At 43.7% G+C, this 26,485-nt stretch overlaps 1 protein-coding gene across 1 annotated transcript in view; it reads right to left on the reverse strand.

Annotated features, from left to right (window-relative positions):
• Window positions 1–255: 255 nt before the first annotated feature.
• The window catches only part of ERLIN1 (ER lipid raft associated 1), a 52,286-nt gene continuing 26,056 nt past the window's right edge, over window positions 256–26,485 (reverse strand). Inside the window, exons 5-12 of the mRNA XM_088474978.1 lie at window positions 26,295–26,356; window positions 17,190–17,315; window positions 16,397–16,470; window positions 16,253–16,311; window positions 13,176–13,267; window positions 6,386–6,475; window positions 4,770–4,849; window positions 256–3,692 (exon numbers count right to left, since the gene is read on the reverse strand). Of these exons, the coding sequence (XP_088331104.1) occupies window positions 3,498–3,692; window positions 4,770–4,849; window positions 6,386–6,475; window positions 13,176–13,267; window positions 16,253–16,311; window positions 16,397–16,470; window positions 17,190–17,315; window positions 26,295–26,356 (778 nt within the window). The 3' untranslated portion in view covers window positions 256–3,497. The remainder of the gene's footprint in view (window positions 3,693–4,769; window positions 4,850–6,385; window positions 6,476–13,175; window positions 13,268–16,252; window positions 16,312–16,396; window positions 16,471–17,189; window positions 17,316–26,294; window positions 26,357–26,485) is intronic.

Here is a 26,485-nt window from a genome sequence, read left to right on the forward strand (position 1 = left end):
ATTTTGTTAATAGCCAGTTCACTCCTAATCCTTCACTTCCTTACTCTTGTGATGCTGTTTGGTGTTCCTACACTCGAGCCTAATAAAGCAGCTCTAGAACTGTATGCTTACTTTAGGTGCCCTGCTCTACAAAGGTGGCATAAATATTTAAATAAATAAATATTTAAACTAATTAAAAATCAAATAAAAAAATACTCCAACAAAAATTAACTACACTCCATATGAAATGTTTGATTACAGGAAAAGACTCCATGTTGGGTAACAAAATAATTACTTTATTTTCTAAGTCCAAAAATATTGGTTGCATATAAATATCCTTCCCAATACATAAATGTCATAGAACTGTAAAAAAAAAAATTGTGGCACATACTGGAAACAGACGCTGTGGGACATCTATGGCAAGGCAGGCAGCGGATATTGCAGCCAGCTGTTTGGAAACAAGTAATGCTGTGACACCAGCCATTTAAGGCAATACCATGTATTCGAAAACATGTTTAAAGAAACATGATCACATATGTAATACAATCGTAATATGGATAAGAATATCATCATGAGAAATTCCACCATAAAGATTTAGTTTTAGGAAGGTGTAAATGTGCCGTTTGCTGCTTCCACCGAGTTCCCTGAATGGTTTTACAGTTCCATGCCATGCTGGCATTATCAACACTTGCTTTTTTCAAACAGGCAAAGATGCTATTCATACCTCACTTAACTTTTACATTTAATAGGAAGTTTGCGTAGGGACATAGACAGTACTGACTGTATGAAACAGGCGAGCAGTTGCAGAACACAGGAGTGTGATGTGCCACTGCTAGGGTCACCGGAGACCATGATAAATCAAGCAAACAGAAGGTAAGGAAAATGATTTTTCAAACCATGTACAGGCGACACTCATAGGACTTTGTCCCATGTATCCCTGATGAAAGTTCTAATAAAGAATTGAAACGTTTGATCAAAATCTGCCTGTCTGCAGTATGATTTAATGCATATGGAAGCCCTAGGAGTGCCGCCAGTACATGGATTGATATAAGGTGTGCATTGGGGTGAATTTATCGGTTAATTAAATGAACAAAAGTTTAATGCAGTGTGACTGTCACAGATCAACAAATAGTTAACGAACACCCTAGCACTCTGAAAATATCCAGAGCTTGCAATGTAACAACACTTCTGTATGGATTTATCACTAGTGATACTGGAGAAGTGACTGTCTGCACCTATGGTGATAGAGTGAGGTGATCTTTATCAAAGTAATGTACACAAAAGCATCGAACATGTCAAGATAAATGCACCAATTAATACCCCACATGTAGCAATCATTATATTTGTATATACCAGGAGTGGGCAACTTGTGGCACTCTAGTTGCTGTTGGAACTACATATACAAAATTCCCTGCCCCAGTTTTGCTGTTAGGGCATGTTAAAACTGTGGCAGGGCATGCTGGGATATATAGTTCCACAGAAGCTGGAGTGCCACAGGTTGCCTACCCCTTGTGAACAATTTTGAAATCATGGGTTTACTTTGTCTATCACATGTATACAGGAAATTAACAAAAGAGGATGTGTACTTGTATTTATTCTCCCTCCACCCAGCCACAGTCATAACCAGTGTGTTTTTCATATGACCGGTAAAGGACAGTAAGTTAGAAGTATAAATGCTATAAGGATTACATTCACTGCTCAGAGAGCATTAGAGGCAGGTATTGATGTCCTCTGATAAATCAAACTGTTACTTATGTTTGCATAATACTGTTAGTAGTTCTTCCTCAGTAATGTAATACAACTGTAATCTATTATAATATTTAAAATTCACGGAAGAGAGCTTGTACTGCCCTCTTTTGAAGCTGTATACCAGCAATTCCATCATTGTGTATTTAATCCTGGTCTAAATAGTTTATCAAAAGATTAGTGATGAAAAGACTAATAATAATTTTGTAAAAATCCAGCATTTTCAAACACAAATCCCAAGGCAACCCCACCATATCTGTAATTAATCCTCTCAGGCACAAAAATATACATCAGCAAGAGGGACCCTCTAAATCAGGGGTGGGGAACATCTTTTCTGCCAAGGGTCATTTTTTTTGCAGGCCATGTCCCCTCTGTGTGATGTCACACAGGGCGGGGCCACAATCACCGATGATTACAGCAATACCCAGAGCATCGTGAGGATGATCCGGGGAGCTGTAAGGGCAGCGGACTGACCTTCTGAAGCCTCCTAAGGACACTCCAGGCAACACTGCTGCATAGATTCTGGCTGCAGGGTGCCATTCTATGCACCCTGCTAGCCAGATGAGACTAGCAGAAAATAACTCAGAGGGCCAGACCAAATGGTTCCGCGGGCCTTATACGGCCCCCGGGCTTGAGGTTCCACATCTCTGCTCTAAATGATAACTCTATGCTGCATATAATGTAGTATAACTAGTACCATGATGACATGATTTGTCAAATAACTGCTATTACTCTTTTTGGAAAAAGTAAGTGTTTCTGTATTTCTTTTAGAGTGAACGAAAGTACAGATTAACAACGACAAAGTAGGCTGGACATAGAAGAAATGTCATAAATCAATATAGGTAAAGAGGCGATTTACTGTGGGACAAGCACCAAAAGGTTTGTAGAACACTTGGAGCAGGTAAGAATTCGGATTCTCTTCTTATTATGCAGAGGACGATAAACAGAAGAAAAACATTCAAGATAATTCTAGATTTATGGCCAAACAATAAGCAGTGACCAGAATCTTTTGCTGCTCTTCCGTTTAGAAAAGCGGCTCCAGAGAAGTTGACTCCAGAAGCCTTTCACAATGTTCCAAATAAGGTTAGGCCAGTTTGCAATAAGAAAAGTCCGTCCATGTGATCTTTCTGGCAGACATCACATATAAGTCATTGGTTAAGATCTAGGGTTGCATCACCTGGTTTATGTTTTTTTTCAGAGAGAAGTTGTTTCAGTCGCATAATCTCTGAAGAGATGAATATATCAATGTAGTGCAGTGGTATTGTGCAACAATTTAGGCTTCTAATCCATCTGGTTACATTTCAATGCTGTCTTTTTTAACTAACAGAAAACAGTATTTCTTTATCCCCTATGTATGCAGCAATAGCAGGGAGCCTTTGACAATGAATCTCTGGATCCCCGAAGACGCACGTTATAAAACAGAGTGTTTAAGGACAAGAGCCAGTGCCTGCTTACAATGAAGCTGCTCACGGAACTCAGCACAGAGCAACAGGTTTCATCATGCTGGCTTCATCTACATCCACGATCAAGTATGCTGAAGTTCAGGTTTCTCTATTGGAAAATTAACAAATTACTGGAAGCACAAATCAAAAGGCCTGAGGGAACTTCTAAAGAAAAACAAAAAAAGGGAAGGGAAAGAGGAGGAGCATATTGAGTGGCAGTTAATGCTTTATGGTTGCTCTCCAGAAACCTCTTGTGCTTGTTTGGGATACACCCCCACAGCTTCTGCTTCAGGTCCAGGAGGCTGCACTTAATGTTCATTTCTCAGATCTTCATACTTTCCTGTCCCTTTTCTTCTGAGAGTTATCTTTGCTGTCTGCCAGGCGTGCATCTTGCTGCATGAGTGGCACTTTGACAGAGGGGGAATCCAAAAACATACTAGGGATGTCACTTCCAAAATAGATCTTATTATTCGCTGATATAGCCTGATACTTCATGAGTTCCAGATACTGTGGTGTCAACTTTAACTGCAAGGGAATGTGTGAGAGGTCAAATTAAAAGAAGCCAACTTCATTTGACTATGAATGTGAATACTTCAAAAGACAATTGCACATTTGTAGACCTCCCTTAGTACATAAATGTGTATAGTAGGTCCCTGCCCTATACCCGTAACTAGGAATGTGGTGCCACCGCACAGAGCGTACAGCCCTGTGGGCAGCACTGTAGCTGCCATACGTTACCTACATCTGCTAGCAGGGTGTCTGGAATGGCACCCTGAGCCAGAATCGCTGCTGCAGTGCAGCTCGGGGCATTCTCTGGGCGCTCCAGGCATGCACACTGCAGCCTGTACAATCCCGAAGCATCCTGAGGATGCTCCGGGAATTGCTTTCTTCCCAGCGCTGCTGGCAGTTCCACCCCCTCAGCGTGACTTCATGTGCTATGATGGTGTGCCCACAGGGCATCTAACAGGTACCTTTATGTAGGGTTCCATCTTCAGGAAGATTTAAATTACTGGTGCAAATTCTGAACTTATGAAACTATTTATGCAATTAGAAAGCATGCATTAATCACCGAACTGCCTAATATGTTTTACAATAACTGCTCAGATTGAATTAGGTCAAGAACATCCATTTATAAATTATCCAACATGATTTTATAAAAAAAAAAAAAAAAAACTTTTTTTTTTTTTTTAAAACACATAGCATTAATACCGATTTTTTAAATATTGATCATCAAAATATGGGACAATCGGTGATCGAAACATCGCGACTTTGCATGCTGAGGGCTGCTTTATTTACATTTCCCCAGCGGCTGCTCCTCTCTGCAGCCGCCAGATGGGGAATGCCTGGTCCGCAGCACGGCAGGCACTGGGGAAGGTGCAAGGATGTAGAGGGGCCGGAGCTGCGATTAGCGGCTGCTCAAAGATTATCTTCGGGAAGAAACCCACGGAGCGTTTCTGACTTGTCGCATTGTTTGCAGTTACCGTTTTATTTACCACATTCATATGTAAAATAAGTAGTTAACTTTTCAATTAAACATTAACCAGGGATGTGGATGAAGTAGTCACATAGGAATGTCATCACCTAATGTACTCCTGTACGCACCTTATTAGACTCTGCAAACTTGTGAGCAGTGTAATATTCGGCATCAGCTCTGGCTCTCTCCCGGGCAAGGTAAGCTGAATCTGAAGCCAAAACACAAATAAGTCAGTGTATAATAAATATTGGTTGAATGCATGGAAAATGCACATTATTAACTGCCCCCCATCCTCTCTTCCTTCACAACATACCTCAGCCTGCATGGTCACGGTACAGAGCTAACCAGCAGCAGAGACAGGCAGCTCTGCATGTACATGGCAGCTGTAGGAGTGGTGAGGGTGACTGTGGTAGTAGTAGTGACACATGGCCGCTGTGGGAGGGGGTGGAGGTGATGGTGGTGGTAGTAGTAGTAGGGACTGGGTAGTAGTATGAAAAATTGGCAGCTGTGGAGGTGATGGTGGTAATAGTAATATGGGCTGGGTAGTTGTAGTACTAGGGACACATGGCAGCTGGTGGAGTTAGTGGGGGTGATGGTGGTAATAGTAATATGGGCTGGGTAGGAGTAGTACTAGGGACACATGGCAGCTGGTGGAGGTAGTGGGGGTGATGGTGGTAGTAGTAGAAGGGACTGTGTAGGAGTAGTAGTAGTGACACATGGCAGCTGTGGGAGATGATGGTGGTAGTAGTAGTAGTAGTAAGGACTGGTTAGTAGTAGTATGAAAACATGGCAGCTGTGGGGGTGACATTGGTAATAGTAATATGGGCTGGGTAGGGGTTGTACTAGAGACACATGGCAGCTGGGGGAGGTGGTGGGAGTGATGGCGGTAGTAGTAGAATGGACTTGTTAGGGATAATAGTGACACATGGCCGCTGAGGGGGATGGCAGTGCTGATGGTGGTAGGATGGGCTAGGTAGGAGGAGTAGTAGTAGTGACATATGCAGCTAGGAGTGGTGGTAGACGGTGATAGTAGTAGGAGGGACAAGTGGCACCTGGGGGTGATGGTGGTAGTGGTGGGAGGGACTGGGTAGGAGTAGCAGTAGTGACATATGGCAGCTAAGGAGGTGATGGGGATGATGATGGTAGGAGAGACTGGGTAGGGGTGACAGTTTGGACACCTTGGGTTAGCACAGGTATAAGGGACACGCACAGGATGACAGGTTCCCCCACCTACCATTACCCATTTCACCCATAATACTTACCACGCTGGCTGCTCTATTTGCATTCTCTCTGTCTGCAAGGACACTGACTAACTCATGCTGGAAGCAAGGGACAGTCTGCTAACTACTTACCACTATACAAGTGAATTCAACAGTGTTTGAATACACTTGGAAAGTGGCAAGTAGTTTGCAGACTGTCCCTTTGCAGACAGGGAGAGGTCATACTGCTCACTGTAGAGAAGAGCTCAACCGAAGTTCAGGTGTGCTGTCATCCATCCCCAGGGGTGGTGGCTCCTGACAAGTATTACAGCTCTGTCACCCCACGCTTACCGGCATTTGCTAGTAGGAAATCCGCCACTGGTGCGGAGACCCTACATAAAGCGGATAAGTGATGGTAGCTTTCTGCTTGACTTACCATACCGCTTCCATTTAGGTTATCTTCTCTCACTTTATTGCATGGTTCTTGACCTCATTATCAGTCTTTAAATAGGGGTGAAAACATAAAAATAAGTGACAATACTGACCTTCAATCTCAGATATACGTCTCTCTGTCTCTTTCTCCATGACTTTCTGTTGGTCATGGATTTTGGCCACTTGTGCCACTTTTTCTGCCTCTGTCAATTAAGAATTAAACATCACAATCTGCAAATTGTATAGGTAATCAGCTCTGAGCAACAAGTCAGTTTTTTCAGCAGTGCATCATCTGACAATAATGCTTCGACATAAATAGCACAAAAAATGATTTGCATTGGACTGAGTCACTGCAGTGGCAGATGGGTGTAGACAGAATAGTAAATACAGCAAGTGCCTTGTATATAGTAGATGCACATTAAAATGATTTAGCAGTAAATCCAAGTAGCACTTCCTGGTGTTGCACCAGGTAGTGCTACATATTTTGCTAAATAAGCTCCAAAACATGGACAAAATATGTGGAGACCCCTTCTGATTTGCCTGTTTGGCTAAGGCAGCCGCACCCATTGCTACAAACCAAGCATACAGCCATGCAATCTTCAAGTAATGCATAAAGCAAGAGAATGGGTCGTGCAGAAGTGCTCAGTGACTTTCAACATGGTACTGTGTTATGTTTCCAACAAGTAGGTTTGTAATAATCATTTGTCCTTGCTTGCAACACCAACTACAAGTAACCACGGTACAAACAGCTTCTGGAGACAATGATAGTTTAAGAACTGTTCATCAGGAGCTTCATGATTTGGAACCTTGGAGAGAGCTTAAAATACAAACCAATCAGCTGCTAATTTCCATTTTACAGGCTGTGGGGTAGATGTACTAAGCCTTGGAGAAAGATGTGAGAAATAAAGTACCAACCAATCAGCTCCTGTCATTTTTCAAACACTGTAAAAGAACTGATTGGTTGGTCCTGCTCTCTCTCCTTATTACATCCCCCCACCCCACAGTTTGAAAAAAATGACAGTTAGGAGCTGATTGGTGGGTACTTTACCTCTCTCTAAGCTTTGAAACATATCCCCCTTAATGCCAAACATCGGTAAGTGTAAAGCACATTGCCATTGGACACTGGAGCAGTGAAAATATGCTCTCTGTAGCAAAGATTCACGTTTTACCATCTGACAGTCTGATGGAAGAATCTGTGGGCCTGATTCAGAGCTGGACGCTCTGAACGAGCGCCCGCTCTGAATCAGGGAGTTTTTTGGTTTTTTTTGGTGCGTCCATGATGATGGTCGCGATGGTCAAGACCATCGCGACCATCGTGCTTGCGACGAGACCCTGCGGTAGGGTCTCGCTGCCGCAAGCCCTGGAGTGATTTTGGCTCTATCAGAGCCAAAATCACTCCCACTGACATCACTAGTGATGTCAGTGGGGCCGGACCCAGACGGTAGGCGTTCCCATGGGAACGCCTCCGTCTGGGCAGCCACGCCCCGGCACGCCCACCAAAGGGGGCGTGCTGTCACTCACCATCGACAGCACGCCCCCTTTGGTGCGAGACCCCGAGCAATGGCTTCCCCGTCGCTCGCCGGGTCTCGCGCATACGCGACGGAGCAGCCTCCGTCATGCGCATTTGGATACCATCGACCCGCTTGCGAGCGTCCTGCGCTCGCGAGCGGGTCTGAATGAGACTGTGTGTTAGGACTACATTTCATGGTTTGGACTGAGCCATTTAGTTCCAGTGACAGTAAATTGCAATGCTACAGCATACAATTACATTATAGAGACATAGTATTAAACAAAATTTTAAAACAGTGTGGCAGCAAGTAATGTAATACAATAGCAAGTGCTGTCAGCCTCCCCAAATCAATTAGTGTTAGCCGGTGAGAAGGCGCTACCCCATACTTGCCTACTTTTGAAAAAGCATTTCAGGGAGATTATGAAAGCACCACCTATGAGCGTGGTGGTAAAGTGGGCGTGTCCTGCTACATCTGAGAGGTGTGTCACAAAATTGATTTACATCCACATGTAAATGAGCCCCAAAGCAGTTAGTAAGATCTACTTGTTGATGAAAACACACTGATACTTCTCAGAAAATGCATGTAGCCATAGGGATCATTGTGCCTTATAACCAATGCAGGGAAATTGTACTAATGATCCCATTTGAATGTATATATCTCTGTTTTTTCGTTTATATAAGTGTCATAATGGGGGTAAGGTGAAATGAGGGAGATTGGTAGACTCTTCAGGGAGACAGGGAGATAGCTGCTATTTCAGGGAGTCTCCCTCACAATGAGGGAGAGTTGGCAAGCATGCGCTACCCCTTTGACCATAGTGAGATGTGTACCATGGTGGCCATAATTTGTGAAATTTAGGCAAAGTTCCTCTAGCTCAATGGTTCTCAAACTCGGTCCTCAGGACCCCACACAGTTATTTTTTTTCCAGGTCACCCAGCTGGTGCATAGGTGTATTCATTACTCACCGACACTGGTGGAACTATTTATTTCACTTGTGATTCTGGGAAGAGACATGAAAAACATGCACTGTTTGGGGTCCTGAAGACAGAGTTTGAGAACCTGTGCTCTAGCTGTATACCCCTTTCCTGTTTTAGCATGACACTGGTCCCTTATGCAAAGAAAACTTATCAAAAAAGGTTTGCTTAGTCTAGTGTGGCCTGCACAGTTCCCCCTACCCAACAGCTTTGGGATGAATTGGAATGCTGACTGTGAGCCAGGCCTTACAACATCCCAATATCAGTGCCGACCTGACTAATGCTCTTGTGGTTGAATGGATGCAAATGCCCACAGCCATTTTCTGAAATCTAGTGGAAAGCCTTCCCAGAAAAGTGAAGGCTGTTACAGCGTGATGTAGTCATTAGGTTGACATTCAGAATGCTGACATTGTTGACATAATATTACTAACTACCATCTTATCTTTGAATAGCCTACCCAAATTCATTTGAAACTTGAATTTGATCAAGAAAACAAATTGTCTATACTAAATGTATTACATAGGTTCTCAAACTTGGTACTCAGCACCCCAAACCGTGCATGTTTTCCAGGTCTCCTCACAGACTCACAAGTAAAATAATTAGTTCCACCTGTGGACCTTTTAAAATGTGTCAGTGAGTAATGACTACACCTGTGCACCTGCTGGGTGACCTGTGTGGGGTCCTGAGGACCGAGTTTGCGAACCACTGATATAGTTGATTGTAAAGCAATGCCTTTTTCTCAAATTCAACATAAATTTCAAATTCCTACATGGAATATTTTATAATTACCATGAGACACTCAACTTCTACCCTTCTCCTAATTTATCGTTAATCTTAGCTCCTAAACAACCAAAGGCGGAATCACTTTTTGGAACAGGTTTATCCTGTCACCCAAACAACCAAAAAAAATTTATGTCACAAGATAAATTGGAAAAAAAGTGAGATGGAATATTTAAAACTAGCTGGGAATTGTATAATGTACTGTATTGTTCAGTCAATTAATTTTTGTATTTCTGTTGAGATTATTACTCTCTGAAACAACGTCTGTGCTTTTGTTTATTATGAACAATGCTTCAATAAAAACAACTTATTAAATAAAAAAAAACTAGCTGGGATACCCGGCGTTGCCTGGGTTGAAGACTGAACCCTGAAGTACACTTGCAGCCTTCAATTGTTTTACATTGTGATCGCCTATAGCCTGGATAACTATTAAAATTAGGAGTAAATAACAGTGCAGGCAAGTGTATTCTCATACCATTTGGAATGGGGTATATCAGGAGCAGACTGCACTACAGAACAGAAATCAGTATAGCTCCAAAATCACTGCAGAACAGAGGGGGTGATTCATCTGCGGACGGATATGCTAACACAGCTCCTAACATTTTAGCAGCTGCGATAGCTGTAATATGGTCATGCAGAAGTCGTCCCACCTCCTGCACGCAATTACTGATCCGAGCTGCGTCCAAGGATGCAGTATCAGATCATCTGCGATCCCATTGGCCGGCTGAGTGACCATGGGGTTACAGAAGCCAGCCGCCACAGATGAGTAAAAGAGGCCAGGAAAACTGCATCAGCTGACTGAGATCCTGGCCTCTCCACTTCCCCCCCCAATGGCGGCGACACGCCTCCGTTTTGGGAAACCAAGGCTGTCACCACCCCCTCCCCGTCCAGAAATCGCAGCAGACTGTCAATCACTGACAGTCTGCTGCAGGACTGCATGTGGGATCGCAGACCCGTACTGCACATGCACAATACGGGTCAGGCGCATGCGTAGATTCCCAATCAGTAATCTGCGTGATCCCTGTCACTACGTCCGCAGCCGAGTCATCCCCTAAAATCACTCTGCAGACCAACAATGAAGACCATGTTTAGCAGGGCTGCCATCAGGGGAGGAACGTCGGGACTGAAGTTCTGTTCCCAGAGAAAAAGGGGTCTGCCCGCAGTGGCACTGTGTGGCTGCGATCTCCTCTGCTGTTTGTAATCTATGCATGCTAAGCTTTGCCAGTATCAAATATTGTTGATTTATTATGCTGTCTGCCACAGTCTGAATGTAAAGAGTGCTGAGCTGCTCATGAGCCTGCCAGGCACTGTGACAGTGTGTGTATGGAGCCAGCCCCTCAACCCCAGAACCTGTTTAATTTAAGAGTTCCCCCATTTTTAGGGATTGTGTGACAGTGCGTGGCCCTGACGAAGTTCAAACCTAGGCAAAAACCTAACCCTGGTCAAATTACACCACCCTGCCAAATTTGGTGGGGCTAGATACAAAACTGTGGGCGTTCATAAAGGACAGACAGACCTTCTCACTTATTATATAGATTAGCCACTGTGTTTCCAAATGTATAAATTATATAGAAATGCTGATGAAAATTATTCACAGTGCAGTACATGTCCAATAGTCAGCAAACTGAGCTAAATTTGGCCAATTCAATCTAAGCGCTGTTGGAAAACTTTCAGCTCTGCAGATGAGTTATTTCACATTTTCTGGAACTGCCCACAGATTAAAAACATTAATCTAATTAAAGAAGTTACAGGATTTAGTACTACAATCTATTCTGCCACGGCCGTTCTCCATACATTCCCTACAACATTCCGTTCATACAATGAATATGTGGCTGGACATATTGTTATTGCAAATAAAGACACTACTGCCATAGAACATCTCCACACCCACCTTTACCAAAAATGATAGCACAATCACATTATAATTATGAAATGGAAACTATAAGCCTTACATATTCTTTTTCAAAATCCAAGCCATTGGCCATTTGGTATAAATGATGTGTCTATAGTACTGAACTAAATGATTGAGACAAACTTCTCCAACACCAGTAAAGTCACAAAACTACTTTGTATTACTTGATGTATGTTGACCTTTTGCTTATTTACCCCTAAAGATCCAACATTTACCATGTGGACATCTGTTAGTATGAGAAAATGGATTATTCTGTGGGGACTCACATGCCTCATTTTTTTGGCTTTCTTTTACTTCATTACTATCTAGGTAACCACATGATTAGTGCCTGCATGTAGTATGCTACAATTGTTATAAGTGTTATTATTTTTATTATAACCTATGTTTGACATTGCACCTGTCTACTAAACCTATCCCTCCCTTCAATATTCTTTTTATTGCTGTTTCCTAAAAATATAATAAAAACAAATAAAATAAGGGGTTGTGCATGCACACTTTTCTGTATCCAGACTTTTCCTTCTGTTTCTGTGATGTAATTAAAATATGAAAAATAAAGAAAAAAGCCTGAACAATTGTTCCTTAAATGCATTTGGATATTTCCGCCCGTTTACTCTCCTTTGTAGGATTTTTATTGCCTGTTTTTTTTTCCTTTTACACTGGGTAGATTCAATTAGCTGCAAGGTTGCATTGTAACCTCTTGTGCTACTACAATGCAGGTTGCCAGGGCAGGATAACCTTGCTCCCTCTTTCTTCTTACTCCATAAAAGGTGTGAGCAAAAACCCGAGTTTGTTCTGGCTGGACCTTTCTCATGGCATCACCACTTAATTCACATAGAATATTTTATCACTTCTCTAATCGTTTGTATATTATTTATGTCATTTTAATTCTTTTACATTTCATTAACACTTATTGATTTATCTTTACACATCTATCCTTTACACTTCACTATCACCTTTTTTCCCCTTTTCGTGTGATGCCCTGGGGATGGTCCTTGGCTGGATTTTTTGGGGTGCCTTGCTTCTCGGACGTGAACCCCTTAATGTTAGGGACGCTGGTATAGAGGAGCCTTGATGTCGGCCCAGCGCTTATTCATATATTTGCAAATGTATGTAACCAATACCTCTGAATTTCTATTATCATGTAGGATTCAAGTATTTTTGATTTAGCAGCAATGTGCTGGGGGGGCAAATTCCTTTTTTTCTGTAGTTCAGTGTAAACCCCGCCCTTTACAAGCACCTGTAGTATATCATAAAGCTGATTGAGCAACTACCATATTTTTTGCTTGCAGTTTGGAGGCATGAAGGGAGTCAGCATTAAGATGATCCTTATAGTGCCATGTGGAGGTTTTTTGGGGTACCTCCAAGGTAAGTTAGCTCTCAGCTCATACATGTACTGTTATCATGCAGTACACCAATTTCTAATTATATGACCCAGAGTGGGTGCTACTACTATGTAGCAATAATTATTTTGGGGTGAGCGTTTTGGAGTGGGGACCCGGGGTTGTTCTGGCTGGACCTTTCTCATGGCATCACCACTTAAGTCACGTAGAATATTTTTACACAAGCACCTGTAGTATATCATTAAGCTGATTGAGCAACTACCATATTTTTTGCTTTTTGTGAGCAAAAACCAGCAAGGTGTTTGCTGGAGTAATAAGCTGCTGACTGGATTCCCCAATGTAACATGGTGTTTGTGTTCTCTTCTTGCTGTATTGTAAGACTCACTTACCTATTACAGCTTTTTTCCTCTCAGTCTCGGCTTCCTTCTCCACCACTTTTTGTCTCTGTGCAGCAATCAAGAGCTTGGTCTTCTCACCCTCCCTATTAAGAAAATAAAATAGACAGATATGTTCACAGTGGTCTGCCAGAAGCTTGGGAAGACTATAGTAGGTTATACTTCACAATGGTTTTCCACATATTTAATGTATGTCATTATCTAAACATGGTCACAGCATAATCAGGGTAGCAGGTTTTTTACTAGAATCTACCAGCTACAGTGCATCCTAGAGGATGGTAAGTAACACAATAGGAGAAAAAAAACTTTAGTTGAAAACTACTGCATAGATAGAGCCTCAGCAGATTTTGGCTATAACACCTCTCTGGAAATGTTTTAGATTCTCACCTATTTCATGTCATTTGAAACTCCCAAAATTTCACAGCATGATGAAATTCACTTCTACTCAGTAGCTGACAAATAATATCACTAAACAGAGAAACTACGCCATAACAGAAGTCCCTCTAAATCAGGGGCTTGTAAACTATAGCTCTGCTGCAATCTGGCCTCAGTGTTCTAGCACTCCTTGAGCTGAACTGCGGAAAACACCCAGCATACCACACAGAGCTCTGGATAAGAGACATTTGGGCCAAGGACTAGAGCAAGTATGTGCTGCACTAACTACTGTACCCTGGGGAGACATTGGGGAGGGGGGGGGGGGGGGGGCGGGGTTGGACTTGGACCTCATCCAGGGTTGATCCAAATTTCCCACCATCTGTGGACATTACAGAATCTCAGTAGTCAGCACGACTCCACAGCCTCTGTCTGCAATCTGCAACTAGCCAATCTTACATGTGTTATGACTCCACAGCCTGTGTCTGCAATCTGCAACTAGCCAATCTTACATGTGTTATGACTCCACAGCCTCTGTCTGCAATCTGCAACTAGCCAATCTTACATGTGTTATGACTCCACAGCCTCTGTCTGCAATCTGCAACTAGCCAATCTTACATGTGTTATGACTCCACAGCCTGTGTCTGCAATCTGCAACTAGCCAATCTTACATGTGTTATGACTCCACAGCCTCTGTCTGCAATCTGCAACTAGCCAATCTTACATGTGTTATGACTCCACAGCCTCTGTCTGCAATCTGCAACTAGCCAATCTTACATGTGTTATGACTCCACAGCCTCTGTCTGCAATCTGCAACTAGCCAATCTTACATGTGTTATGACTCCACAGCCTCTGTCTGCAATCTGCAACTAGCCAATCTTACATGTGTTATGACTCCACAGCCTCTGTCTGCAATCTGCAACTAGCCAATCTTACATGTGTTATGACTCCACAGCCTGTGTCTGCAATCTGCAACTAGCCAATCTTACATGTGTTATGACTCCACAGCCTCTGTCTGCAATCTGCAACTAGCCAATCTTACATGTGTTATGACTCCACAGCCTCTGTCTGCAATCTGCAACTAGCCAATCTTACATGTGTTATGACTCCACAGCCTCTGTCTGCAATCTGCAACTAGCCAATCTTACATGTGTTATGACTCCACAGCCTCTGTCTGCAATCTGCAACTAGCCAATCTTACATGTGTTATGACTCCACAGCCTGTGTCTGCAATCTGCAACTAGCCAATCTTACATGTGTTATGACTCCACAGCCTCTGTCTGCAATCTGCAACTAGCCAATCTTACATGTGTTATGACTCCACAGCCTCTGTCTGCAATCTGCAACTAGCCAATCTTACATGTGTTATGACTCCACAGCCTCTGTCTGCAATCTGCAACTAGCCAATCTTACATATGTTATGACTCCACAGCCTCTGTCTGCAATCTGCAACTAGCCAATCTTACATGTGTTATGACTCCACAGCCTGTGTCTGCAATCTGCAACTAGCCAATCTTACATGTGTTATGACTCCACAGCCTCTGTCTGCAATCTGCAACTAGCCAATCTTACATGTGTTATGACTCCACAGCCTCTGTCTGCAATCTGCAACTAGCCAATCTTACATGTGTTATGACTCCACAGCCTCTGTCTGCAATCTGCAACTAGCCAATCTTACATGTGTTATGACTCCACAGCCTCTGTCTGCAATCTGCAACTAGCCAATCTTACATGTGTTATGACTCCACAGCCTGTGTCTGCAATCTGCAACTAGCCAATCTTACATGTGTTATGACTCCACAGCCTCTGTCTGCAATCTGCAACTAGCCAATCTTACATGTGTTATGACTCCACAGCCTCTGTCTGCAATCTGCAACTAGCCAATCTTACATGTGTTATGACTCCACAGCCTGTGTCTGCAATCTGCAACTAGCCAATCTTACATGTGTTATGACTCCACAGCCTGTGTCTGCAATCTGCAACTAGCCAATCTTACATGTGTTATGACTCCACAGCCTCTGTCTGCAATCTGCAACTAGCCAATCTTACATGTGTTATGACTCCACAGCCTCTGTCTGCAATCTGCAACTAGCCAATCTTACATGTGTTATGACTCCACAGCCTCTGTCTGCAATCTGCAACTAGCCAATCTTACATATGTTATGACTCCACAGCCTCTGTCTGCAATCTGCAACTAGCCAATCTTACATGTGTTATGACTCCACAGCCTGTGTCTGCAATCTGCAACTAGCCAATCTTACATGTGTTATGACTCCACAGCCTCTGTCTGCAATCTGCAACTAGCCAATCTTACATGTGTTATGACTCCACAGCCTCTGTCTGCAGTCTGGAATAAGCCAATTGGGGACACTGCTGTGTAGCACATTTTGAATTGTGGTGCACTGCTGTGTGGCATATTATGAATTGGGGACACTGCTCTGTGGCAATTAATATAGAGGGGGGGGCAAAGTTGTGTGACATATAATGAATTGTTAGTACTGCTCTGAGGTATATTATTATTATTATTATTACTATTGGGGCACTGCTGTGTGGCATATTTTAAATTGCGTGCACTCGAGAAAATAAACTTTAGGGCCCCTGCTCTAAGTTGTATACGACAGACAACTGCACAAGTTCTTTTGTTCTGTCCTAACACCACTATGGTCAGAAAAGCTCTCCAGTACATCTATGTCACTTACATTAGCTCAAAGTTTCTTCGAATAGCTTCTGGAATCTTTGGCTTTGTAACGCGTACTGCCTTGAAGACAAATAGAAGTCAGTGTCACCATTTACCGAATTTTGACTCATAAATATTATGGAACATTTTGAAAAACAGGACTTACTTGTATGGTGAGTCCTGGAGCCATGAAATTCAGCTCCATCTGTAGTGATAGTTTTAGGTTCTCATCTATTTGATCTATATAGACAAACATTGGGAAAGGTACTTAATAAAGTTTTATAAAGTAGTAGTGATTGCTTTATTGGCTTTGAGAAATCCAAATACATTAGAGGGGACATTACAGGATAACTAAAACCAACTGCATTGATAACTTTAATAAACTTTCTATGATTTGAGAATTATTTAAAAAAAAAAGTATTATACAGATGTGTCCTCATACACCTAGCCTCAATACACCTTAAGGTTCTAGGTGTCCGCTGCAACTGAACCACTCCTAGAGGTGTAGCGTAGAGACTATTTCTTTAAATGCTGCGCCTTGTCTGCACCGCAGCAAAACACGACTCAAAGTGTACTACAGATGCCAGGCTGCGACTTTAACCGCACATGAATTAGTTTTAACAAACATACAAAGTCACACATGAAGCACAATGGAACTTAGCTTGTGAAAAAGCATCGGCTGCTGCATTAGACACATTTGCACACAGATGTACAAATATCGCACATCAAATTGATCAGGTAAATCTAGCAAAGTTTTGTCGCTTCCAGTTGTTTTATTTGTGCAAATAAAAGACTGAAGCCACAGTGTATGAGGACACATCTGTGCGTGAATAGGCTATACAAAGATGTCATAAAGCAAACCGTGACAATATGACAATATAAGCATGTTTTTCTGGGACAGGTAGAAATTAAAAATAACTTTTCTTCAAATAATGGAAATATGTACTCATAATACTCACCAAACAATTCTATATATACTTCCTGCAAGGTGTGTGAACTGCAGAACTGATTCAGCTCATGGTGGATCTTGTTAAAGATTAACGTTTTGTCATAATCTGCTGTGTAGTTCCGTACAACATCATACACTGAAAAAATCAATAAGAAAGTTGTTTAAGTTACCTGACAGATGGAGACCTCACAGTGTATGAAGCCCAGCAGAGAAGGCTGTAGGGGACTGATCAAATGTGTTCCCACACATAGAATCATCCTATCAACTTTACACAAAACAATCTATTAATTAAACAATTTGCTCACACACAGCCAATAACCTTTATATCTGGAATTAAGATGTGAGCTCCACATAAATGGTCAGTGGAATATCCTATAAAATATGATAGCATTGTGAGAATACTGCTGTATGAGGGGAAAAGGTTTGTAGACTGGTCTTCATGTAGAGCAGTTTTAGGCAGCTTGCAGTTGTCCAACTTCCTCTGGCTGGGAGGACATGCTAGCAGTTGTAGTTACACAATAAATGATAGCAGCAGGTTGTCCTCCTCAGATACAGGCAGCAGAAACAGCAAAAGTAAGTATCATGGGGATGGGGTCTTTCAGCAACACGTGTTTGTGAGGAGACAATGGACATTTGTTTTTTTGTTCATTAAACTGCACACCCTGAGCCTGCATCCTATTGCTAAGAACAGTTATTAACATTCAGAGAAAAACAGTGTATTTGTCCCCTAGGTCTATCCAGCTCAGACTCATCTCTTTCATATAGAAACCATCTGGAGTCCAAGAAACGTGATTAGCTATCTCCGCAGACTCATCGCCAGCCAAGATAGGTTTCGTGATTAAGTGCTTGCAGAGACTGTAATCTATACATTGTTTAGTAATGTTTCAGTCTTTAATGGTTCTTATACAGAGATTAGCAGCAGAGCATGTAAAACACAGATGGACACTCACATTGGTTGGTTGTTACAATTGATTTGCATTGTTTATCTGTTCATTCTATGACACATAGTTGTTCTTCTTCCACACCAAGGGTTATATTTACTAAAGTGCGGATTTTTAGAAATGGAGATGTTGCCCATAGCAACCAATCAGATTCTACTTAACATTTATCTAGCACCTAGATAGAAGATAATAGCTAGAATCTGATTGGTAGCTATGGACAATATCTCCACGTCTAAAAATCCACGCTTTAGTACATATCCTATCCAGGATGCTCGCCTTTCCACCACCCAATCATAATCTCGACTTGTCCACAGAGGGGTGGCCCAACCTCCATTACCTAAAAAGCTTCTTATGTCCATAATGTTGCCACTCCCCCAAATAATGAGAGATATGGTAAGAATTTACCTTTGTTATCTCTCTTTCTTCGAAGTCCATTGGTAATTGGCATTGTCAGACAAACTGTATGGCTCTTCCCCGAAGAACGTGACCCGACAACTGGAAGGCCCTGTACACGGCCCAAAGTTCCAGAATGTTGATTGGGAGAATCGCTTCGTCCGCTGTTCAACGGACCTGAAGCGAGTGCGGACCAGTCACTATGCCACAACCCCGGAGACAGGCATCTGTTGTCAGAAGAACCCAGTTCGGGATCCAATATGTATTTCACTTTTTTATTTTTATTCTTTATATGCCGCCAGCGGCTGCTCTTAACTATTCACTTTTCTTATTAGAGCGGTGCCTTAGGGTGGTTTAGCTGGGCTAGTTTGGGGGTGACCTGTGCTCTAGATTTGAGACCTAGTATGTTGTTAGGGACCTGCCCGACAAGAGGTTACCCAGATATGGTGGGCAGGCCCATAACCTTGGCCAAGATTATGTCAAAAACCTCTATGGTATTTACTGCAAAATTTATTTATTTATATATAATCTGTTAATTTGGAGTTGTGCACTTGTATTTGTTCTTGGTTTGGTACCAGTACTGGGCGAACTGAAGAAGTTGGCCTCCCACCCTGGGATCCCCCAGAGAGAGGCCCGTCCCATCAGGCTGAGGGTTTATCCTCTGGCTTGGAAGTAGGCCTGTTTCTTAGGCTTAGAGGTCGACTTGGCTGCCGATTGCCTAGGGAAAGACTGACCTTTGAGCTTTCCTTGAGAACGAAAAGACCGAAATGCAGGAGGTCCTAGCCTTTGAAGGCGTAGCCGCCGATGGCAGAAAAGCTGACAGACTTTGCCAGGGTGTCTACAATTTTGTCCAGGTCTGGCCCAAATAAAATCTCCCCATTGAAGGGCAAGGCCTCCAGGCCCTTTTTGGAATTAGCATCCGCCCTCCAGGAAGGTAACCACAAAGAGCGGCGAGCAGACACGGCTGCAGCCGAGACTCTGGAGGTTAGTCGACTGGCATCCAAAGCCGCCTCACCAATATATGCAGCTGCATCTCTCATTTGGCCCACTAAAGATCTTTGAGCCTCAGGAGCCTCCTCAGGGAAAGTATCCTCCAGCACATTAGCCCAGCTCTCAAAGGCCTTAGCCACCCAAGAGATATCCATGGACGGACGGGCCACAGCCCCCGAGAGAGAATAAATCGATTTCAGGCAAGTCTCCACCTTCCTGTCCATGGAATCTTTCAGGGATGAAATGGAAGGCATAGGCAGTGTAGCACTCTTGATTAGGCGAGTAACATGAGAATCTACCGCAGGCAGTGATTCCCACTTTTTGCAATGAACTGCAGGAAATGGATAACTTGAGGCTAAAAGTTTTTGCAGCTGAAATCTCTTACTAGGCGATTGCCAGGCCTCCGCCATGTGGTCTGTCAACTGGTCAGAGAGAGGAAAAACTGCCGAGGTCACTTTTGCCTGTTTGAAATCCGGGTATTTGGATTTAGGGGCTGGAACGTAATCCACTATGTCAAGTATGGGTCGAACCGCCCTTACCAATGCTGGCATATTAATAGATGATTTAGGTTCCACCTCTCGGACAGGGGAATCCGAATCAGGCCCATCAGGTATCTCCCCATCATCCGAAGACGCGTCCATGTCTGAGAGTTGCGTAGATTGGGATGACATAACAGGGCGTTTAGACACCTTCTGAGGTTTTCACTCTGTAGAATGGTCTGAAAGGCCATAGATGAGGCCGCCAAACTCTGGATTGAACTAGAGAACACATCCACAAAAGGTGGTTGACCAGCTTGCGTAAATCCCTGGAAGGGAATGACAGACTGTTGAGATATCGGAGGAGACGGCATATAGATTGGTAACCCCTGATAGGGAGTAACAGTCTGAGGCCCAGGAGTAGACTGCAATATTTGTAGGATACCCTGAGAGGGGAGGATGGCTGTTTGGGGTAACCTCACATGGGGGAGAACGGCCAGGACCGCCAGGCAGGGCGGATTATAGGGGGGGCGAATGGGGCGGTCGTCCCGAGGCCCCCACACATAGGGGGCCCCCACATACTGTACTCAGCCACCGGCAATAACTTAAAAAATGGAGCACAGAATTTAGCTGTCTTTGCTACGGTCCTTGGCAACTCAGCTTTTTACTTACAGCAGCCGCCGAGGAGCTTTCCTGCAGTCACAGTGTCGTGAGATTATGATGCCAAATCTCGCGAGACTGTGACTGGAGCCCAGGCTGCCTGAAGACTAGTGCATGATCGAGGCAGATAGGTGTGATTTTAGTGAACAATTCTGCTGTCCAAAATCTGGAGTATGTCTAGGACTCCCGTGTGTTAAGAGTCAGATCATGGAGTACCCTCAGTGGAATCTGACTTTTTAGTACTGCCTTCAGTGGTAACTCAATTACTCCCTGGCTATTAAAAGCAGAAAAAGCTGTAATAATTTTTTTGCATTGGATGAGTGCCCTGACTTTAACAACATGGGAGGATCCCAAAGCAATTAACAGATGTCTCTTTATTCCAGTGACTTGTGTCCAAAAAAAAGGAGAAGCACCAGTGAATAGCTGAACTTCAGGTAAGATAACAGGATTTTTGGTCAACTTACCGTTGAATCCTTTTCTCTTTAGCAGGCTGGGGAACACTGGACAATGGGGATTGTAGGTCGGGGCTGGAGCTGGCACTTAATGAAATGTAGCTTTAAATCCTAAACTCCTCCCCCCTGCAATCCAACAATTCCAATTCTTCTTTAAGAGAGTCTGGAGAGGAATAGCAGGAAACAACCAAACACACCAGTAGGGGAAAAAAAAAAAAAGGTCGGTCAAGAACAAAAAGCCTTGCAGCACTGAGTGTGAGGAAGGGATCGCAGTGTTCCCCAGCCTGCTTAAGAGAAAAGGATTCAACAGTAAGTTGACCAAAAATCCTATTGTCTCTTGCAGCAAGGCTGGGGAACACTGGACAATGGGACGTACCAAAGGCTCCCCCCAGGGGAAGGAACGCTCAGGCTGCCTGAGCAGAGAACTGTACACCCAAAGTGGGTGCCGCAGGAGGCCGAAAAAAAAACAAAAAAACGGAAAAATGAGCAATCGTGCGGACAGGGGACCAGATAGCTGCACAACGGAGCTGTGCTGATGAAGTCCCGCGACGTGCTGCCCATAAGAGCGCCGCCGCCCTAGCGGAAGGAGCTGGCACCCGGTCTGGTGGCAGTTGCTCTGCACCAGACTAGGCTTCAATGATGACTGAGTCGATCCAATGCGCAAGGGTCTGCTGAGTAGTCAGCCAACCATGGACATGCGCATCAGAAAAAACCTGCTGAGAACAGCCCAGCATCCCAAAACACCTTATCCAAGGAAAACTGCAGAGCTGAGCCCACTAGCAGAGCCAGATCATCCCAATCCCGGGAATTCACCTCAGGAGGAAGAACATCATCCAGGTGTAAATACAGGGCCGAAACAAACGGCAGCTGGAACGTAAAACCTGTACCGAAAACTACACAATTATTGTGGAAGACAAGAAAAGGCAGCTTGCCAACCCTAAACACGGAACTATGCCGAGGGAAGGCAAAAAGCCCTAAGGAAGACCAGCTGCCATTGAACACAACGACTCCAATGGAGCCTGAGTGAGAGCCGATAAGATTATAATAAGATTCCCCGGCTCCATCTGTGGACGAAATGGTGGCAAAATACGCAGCACACCTTGTAAAAACCGGGTTGGATCCGCGGAAGAAGAGCCAAACGCCGCTGGAAAGAAAATGACAGGGCCATAGCCTGTAAAGTCACGAAACAAAGCTGTCAAACAGCCTCCAAATCCTCCAGTAGGTAGGCCAAGAGACGTGAGAGGCGAAAACTTGTAACGGTTACACCCTAAGAGGTAGAGTTTCCAAACTCTGGAGGGAAGCGCTAGATGGAAAATCGAGTCCGGGCTTACAGCCTAGTACTGACCACGAGAGAACAAAACCTGTAGCTTCCTCGCTCTCAGCCACAGAAGGCCAGATGCGAAAAACAACCAAGGAAGTGTCCCGGTAGAAACAAGCCTAGCTACAGACGGTCTGGAGGAAATTAAAAGCGCCATCCCAGACCTACCGACTTTGGGAGAATGTCCGCATATCCTGACCAGCGTAGCCAGCCTGAAGCCACTCAGAGCACCCTCACTCGGGAAGCCTCAATGCCCCTGGAAACCTGAGGGAACAGTGTGGACAACAGAAATATATGCTCTGGATGAAAAATTCCACGGGACAGACAAGGCAGCAACTTGCAGAAGCCAGCGGATACCCGGATCCCATACCAAACCGTGTAGCTTTGCAAACGTGCAGAAAGGCCATTAGATAGCCATGCCACTCCCGAACGGTAGGAAGACCCATGGAAAGAGAGATAGAGACCACTGCTTTGGGAGAACTTGTTGTTCTGCTGAAGAAGTCCACTGTCCAATGTGAGAGAGATGGAACAAGGTCTTTGCCCCGGTAAGACTTCGGTATTGCCACCACGCTCTTCTGCCTGCCGGAAGACCTACGTATGCAATCGCCAGGTCGTTGTCCAACTGACTGCGACATGCCAGCTGGTGAGGATGGACAGGACCCCCAACGGAGCTAGAACGATGGCTTGGAGCTCAAGCCCATCGAACAGGCGAACCGGTGTGGACGGTGACCTGATTGCCCAGGAGCCGGAAAGCAATGTCATGGCACCACAGCCCAGCCAATTCGCAACCGTTGTCCCAAAGAGCCCAATCCGGAAGGACCAAGGAGTGGACCTGGAGGAGAAGAACGAAAAGCCTCCACTAATGGATAGGGATGGCTGTTTTCGTACAGAACAGGAACGGAGACTAGAGCGTTGCTGAGCAACCCTGTCAAGTCTGGAGAATCACCCAACGGGACCCATGAGTAGAACCTGGTCCACTGAATGGTCCCTACGTGGATACCAACTTGCCCAACAACCGAAGGCTGATGGACGATGCACTGACCAAACCTGTGACCAAAATTGGCAGGATCTGTTTGCTGCAAGAAAAACGCAGCTGGAGGCCACCCCCAGAACTGAAGGCGCAGATAAGGAAACAAGGGAGCCCTTGTAAAAGTCGGGATACAGCACTGGTTCTAAAGTATCGGAGACAAGCAACCGAGGAAGGTCCGTATCTGAGAAGACCTTTACAAGCAGAACCTCCAAAGAAGGCCCAATTTTGATACAGTCTGTACGGCAGCACCAACAGTATTGTGTTGCTAACACGCGGAGCCAGGCTTTACCGAACATTAGGGCCCGGAATAGACAAGGAACAAAGTTAATAACCCACTTAGGAAGTAGGACGACCTGCCCAAAAAACACGCGTTCCAGTCATCTAGCTGGGGTTTGTTGGCTCTGTGCTGTGGATCCCTGAACGGAGAGAGTTCATGCGAACTGAATTACCCACCCCTGCTAGGAAAGAGATGGAACCCCAGTTTCTGAACCTGTGGCGGAACTGTAGCGAAAACATGCTGGCTGAGAGGAGTGGAATGGGAATGATAGCAGGGTTGCATAAAATTGGCTTTTTAAAGAGAAAAAAAAAACGGATTTATTTGATTTAAAATAGTTTTTTTTGGATTTAAATAAAATTTTAAATAAAAAAATTCTATTTCAGTAAACATTTTAAATTTTTAAATGTTTATTTAAAAAATAATTTTAATAAAAAATCCTATTTAAATCAAATAGATCCGTTTTTTATTTAATTTTTTTTTTAAAAATCCAATTTTATGCAACCCTGCTTGTCAGTAAACCGGGTAGAGAGAGAGAGAGACAGACACTATTAGGCTTCCAGAGAACCGTGGCCCCAGAATGGAGAGTGTTACTAGAAACTCTGCCCCCGGAAAACGAACCCCTGCCATGGAAGAATCTGCTTGTGTCAGACTGACCTTCCAAGAATGCACTATCTCGAAGGAGGAGCGAAAACTTGGCAACGAGTACTCCATTGTCAGGGACGTCCGCCGGCAGAAAGAGCGTTCCCGACTATTGGTGATTTTCCAGCTTTGGCCAAAAGAGAACATCTACCAAGCCAAAACTTAAGAAAGTGTAAGGAACAATCTGGTAATGAATGTGTGAAGCTTAGAGCCAAAGGGCCCTTCAAGCCAAACTGGCTGTAGCTGAAAACCGGGAAGCTACCTGTGCCCCAGATAGAGTGGATAGAGTCGCCATGCTGCAGGTACATATACTAAAGGGGATACATAGATCACTGTGTTGTCACAGCCTACTGCTTTATAACACCTGACTGCAAGTGTGCACCCAAACCCCCTTAGCAGGCAAAAATTAAACCAGTCTTACCAAGTCAGTTAGTATATGAAAAACAATTTTACACAGGCAGCTTAATACATTAGCAAGAGTACTTAGCCTTCCAGCTGACCAACACCGCCGCTGCAGGGGAGAGGATTAGTGCTGTACAGACGAATGTAGCAGTCCCGGCAGAGGGAGGACTCATCCAGGCATCCACTGCTTTCCCAGTTGACTGTACTGCTGCCAGAGGGGGAGAGGAGCGCTGGAAGCTCCACCTCCTCCAAGCTTCACTCTCCCGGGACACCAAGTACTTCCCCGTGTGAGGGGAAAACTCTGGTCCAGCCCGGCTGATCTGGGCAGCCTGTGGCATGCGCGCTCCTCCTGTATGTATGTGAGGGGAGCTGCTGCCAAAAAACCCGGGAAAATGTCAGTCGCTCAGGTTGGTGGTCCAGCACCAACTCAAATTAATTATGGTCAATGTAATGTAAATATGTGGACAAAAAGAAGCACAAACCTGTCCACCACCACATAACTAAACTAAGGATGACAGTTAAGCACAATTTACTTCACTTTACTACATTTTTTTCTGAATTTTTCAATAACAAAAACCTTTTGGCTTAGGGGTGCCGTGAAAACAATGCTAATACTGTAGGGCGCCTTGATTCAAGAAAGTTTGTGAACCACTGAGCAAAGGCGTGCTTCAGCTGAGATTTTCACGAATGAAGGGAGAAAGACATCCTGGTTTCCAAACTTAGAGCAAAGCATATCAATAAGCATAACACATGCTACATTTCATAGAGGAGGGGCTCTCTTGGAAGGAGCCCCTATAACTCAGACAAAAGGGAGCAAGGTGGGTTAAGGGCTTTTTTTTTTCAATTTATTTAATTTTTTACAATTGAATGGAAAGGTGAAATCAATTTAAAGCTTTGACACAGACTACTCAGAGAAATTCAATATGGCGAGGAGATGAAGATTCATCACAAAACACTCATTTCTATACACACATATATATATATATATATATAACATTTCTATCTCATCACAAAGGTTTAAAATGGCCCTTCTCACAGTGACAATGATATAATTCAACTTAAGAAACATTGTTGCAAACAGAAAGAATACTTACATAAAATATTAATCTATCAATTCATAGTACTGATGTCACTATATCCTTCAAATGGTGTGTGCCAGAAATGGATCTCACTGGATAACTTTTCACCATTTTCAACCAATAAATGGAAAACTTTAAATGTCTCTAACAGCATCTCTGAAGTATTTTCAAATAAATTTTTAACACGACTACCCTCCCTGGTAAAACCAGGGTCAATGTTTTTTAATGGAGCTCATAGACAATTTAGCATGACACTGCCCAATTTTTGGAGTCTCTAGCAGACTCTATGTACATGTCACCAACCTATCCATTCTCAGTGATCCCACCAAATTTTACACACACACACACACACACACACACACACACACACACACACACACACACACACACACACACACACACACACACACACACACACACACACCTGAAATTTTTACATTTTATTAAGTAACACTGACCTGCGGAAGGCAGCAACATATTAACAACCTCGATCCGGTCAAAGTAAATCATAACACCCCCACTGAAACACGAAAAACAAAGATTTGTAAAGGACACATTATAAGCATACATTATATAAGATGAGAAGAACATTAATGCAGCAAACATTACTCTTTAAAATATTATAGCTTGAGGCTTGCTTTGTGTGTAA

The sequence above is a fragment of the Taudactylus pleione genome, unplaced genomic scaffold (genome assembly GCF_031769625.1).
Source record: "Taudactylus pleione unplaced genomic scaffold, aTauple2 ptg000157l, whole genome shotgun sequence".
In the NCBI taxonomy this organism is placed as follows: Eukaryota; Metazoa; Chordata; class Amphibia; order Anura; family Myobatrachidae; genus Taudactylus; species Taudactylus pleione.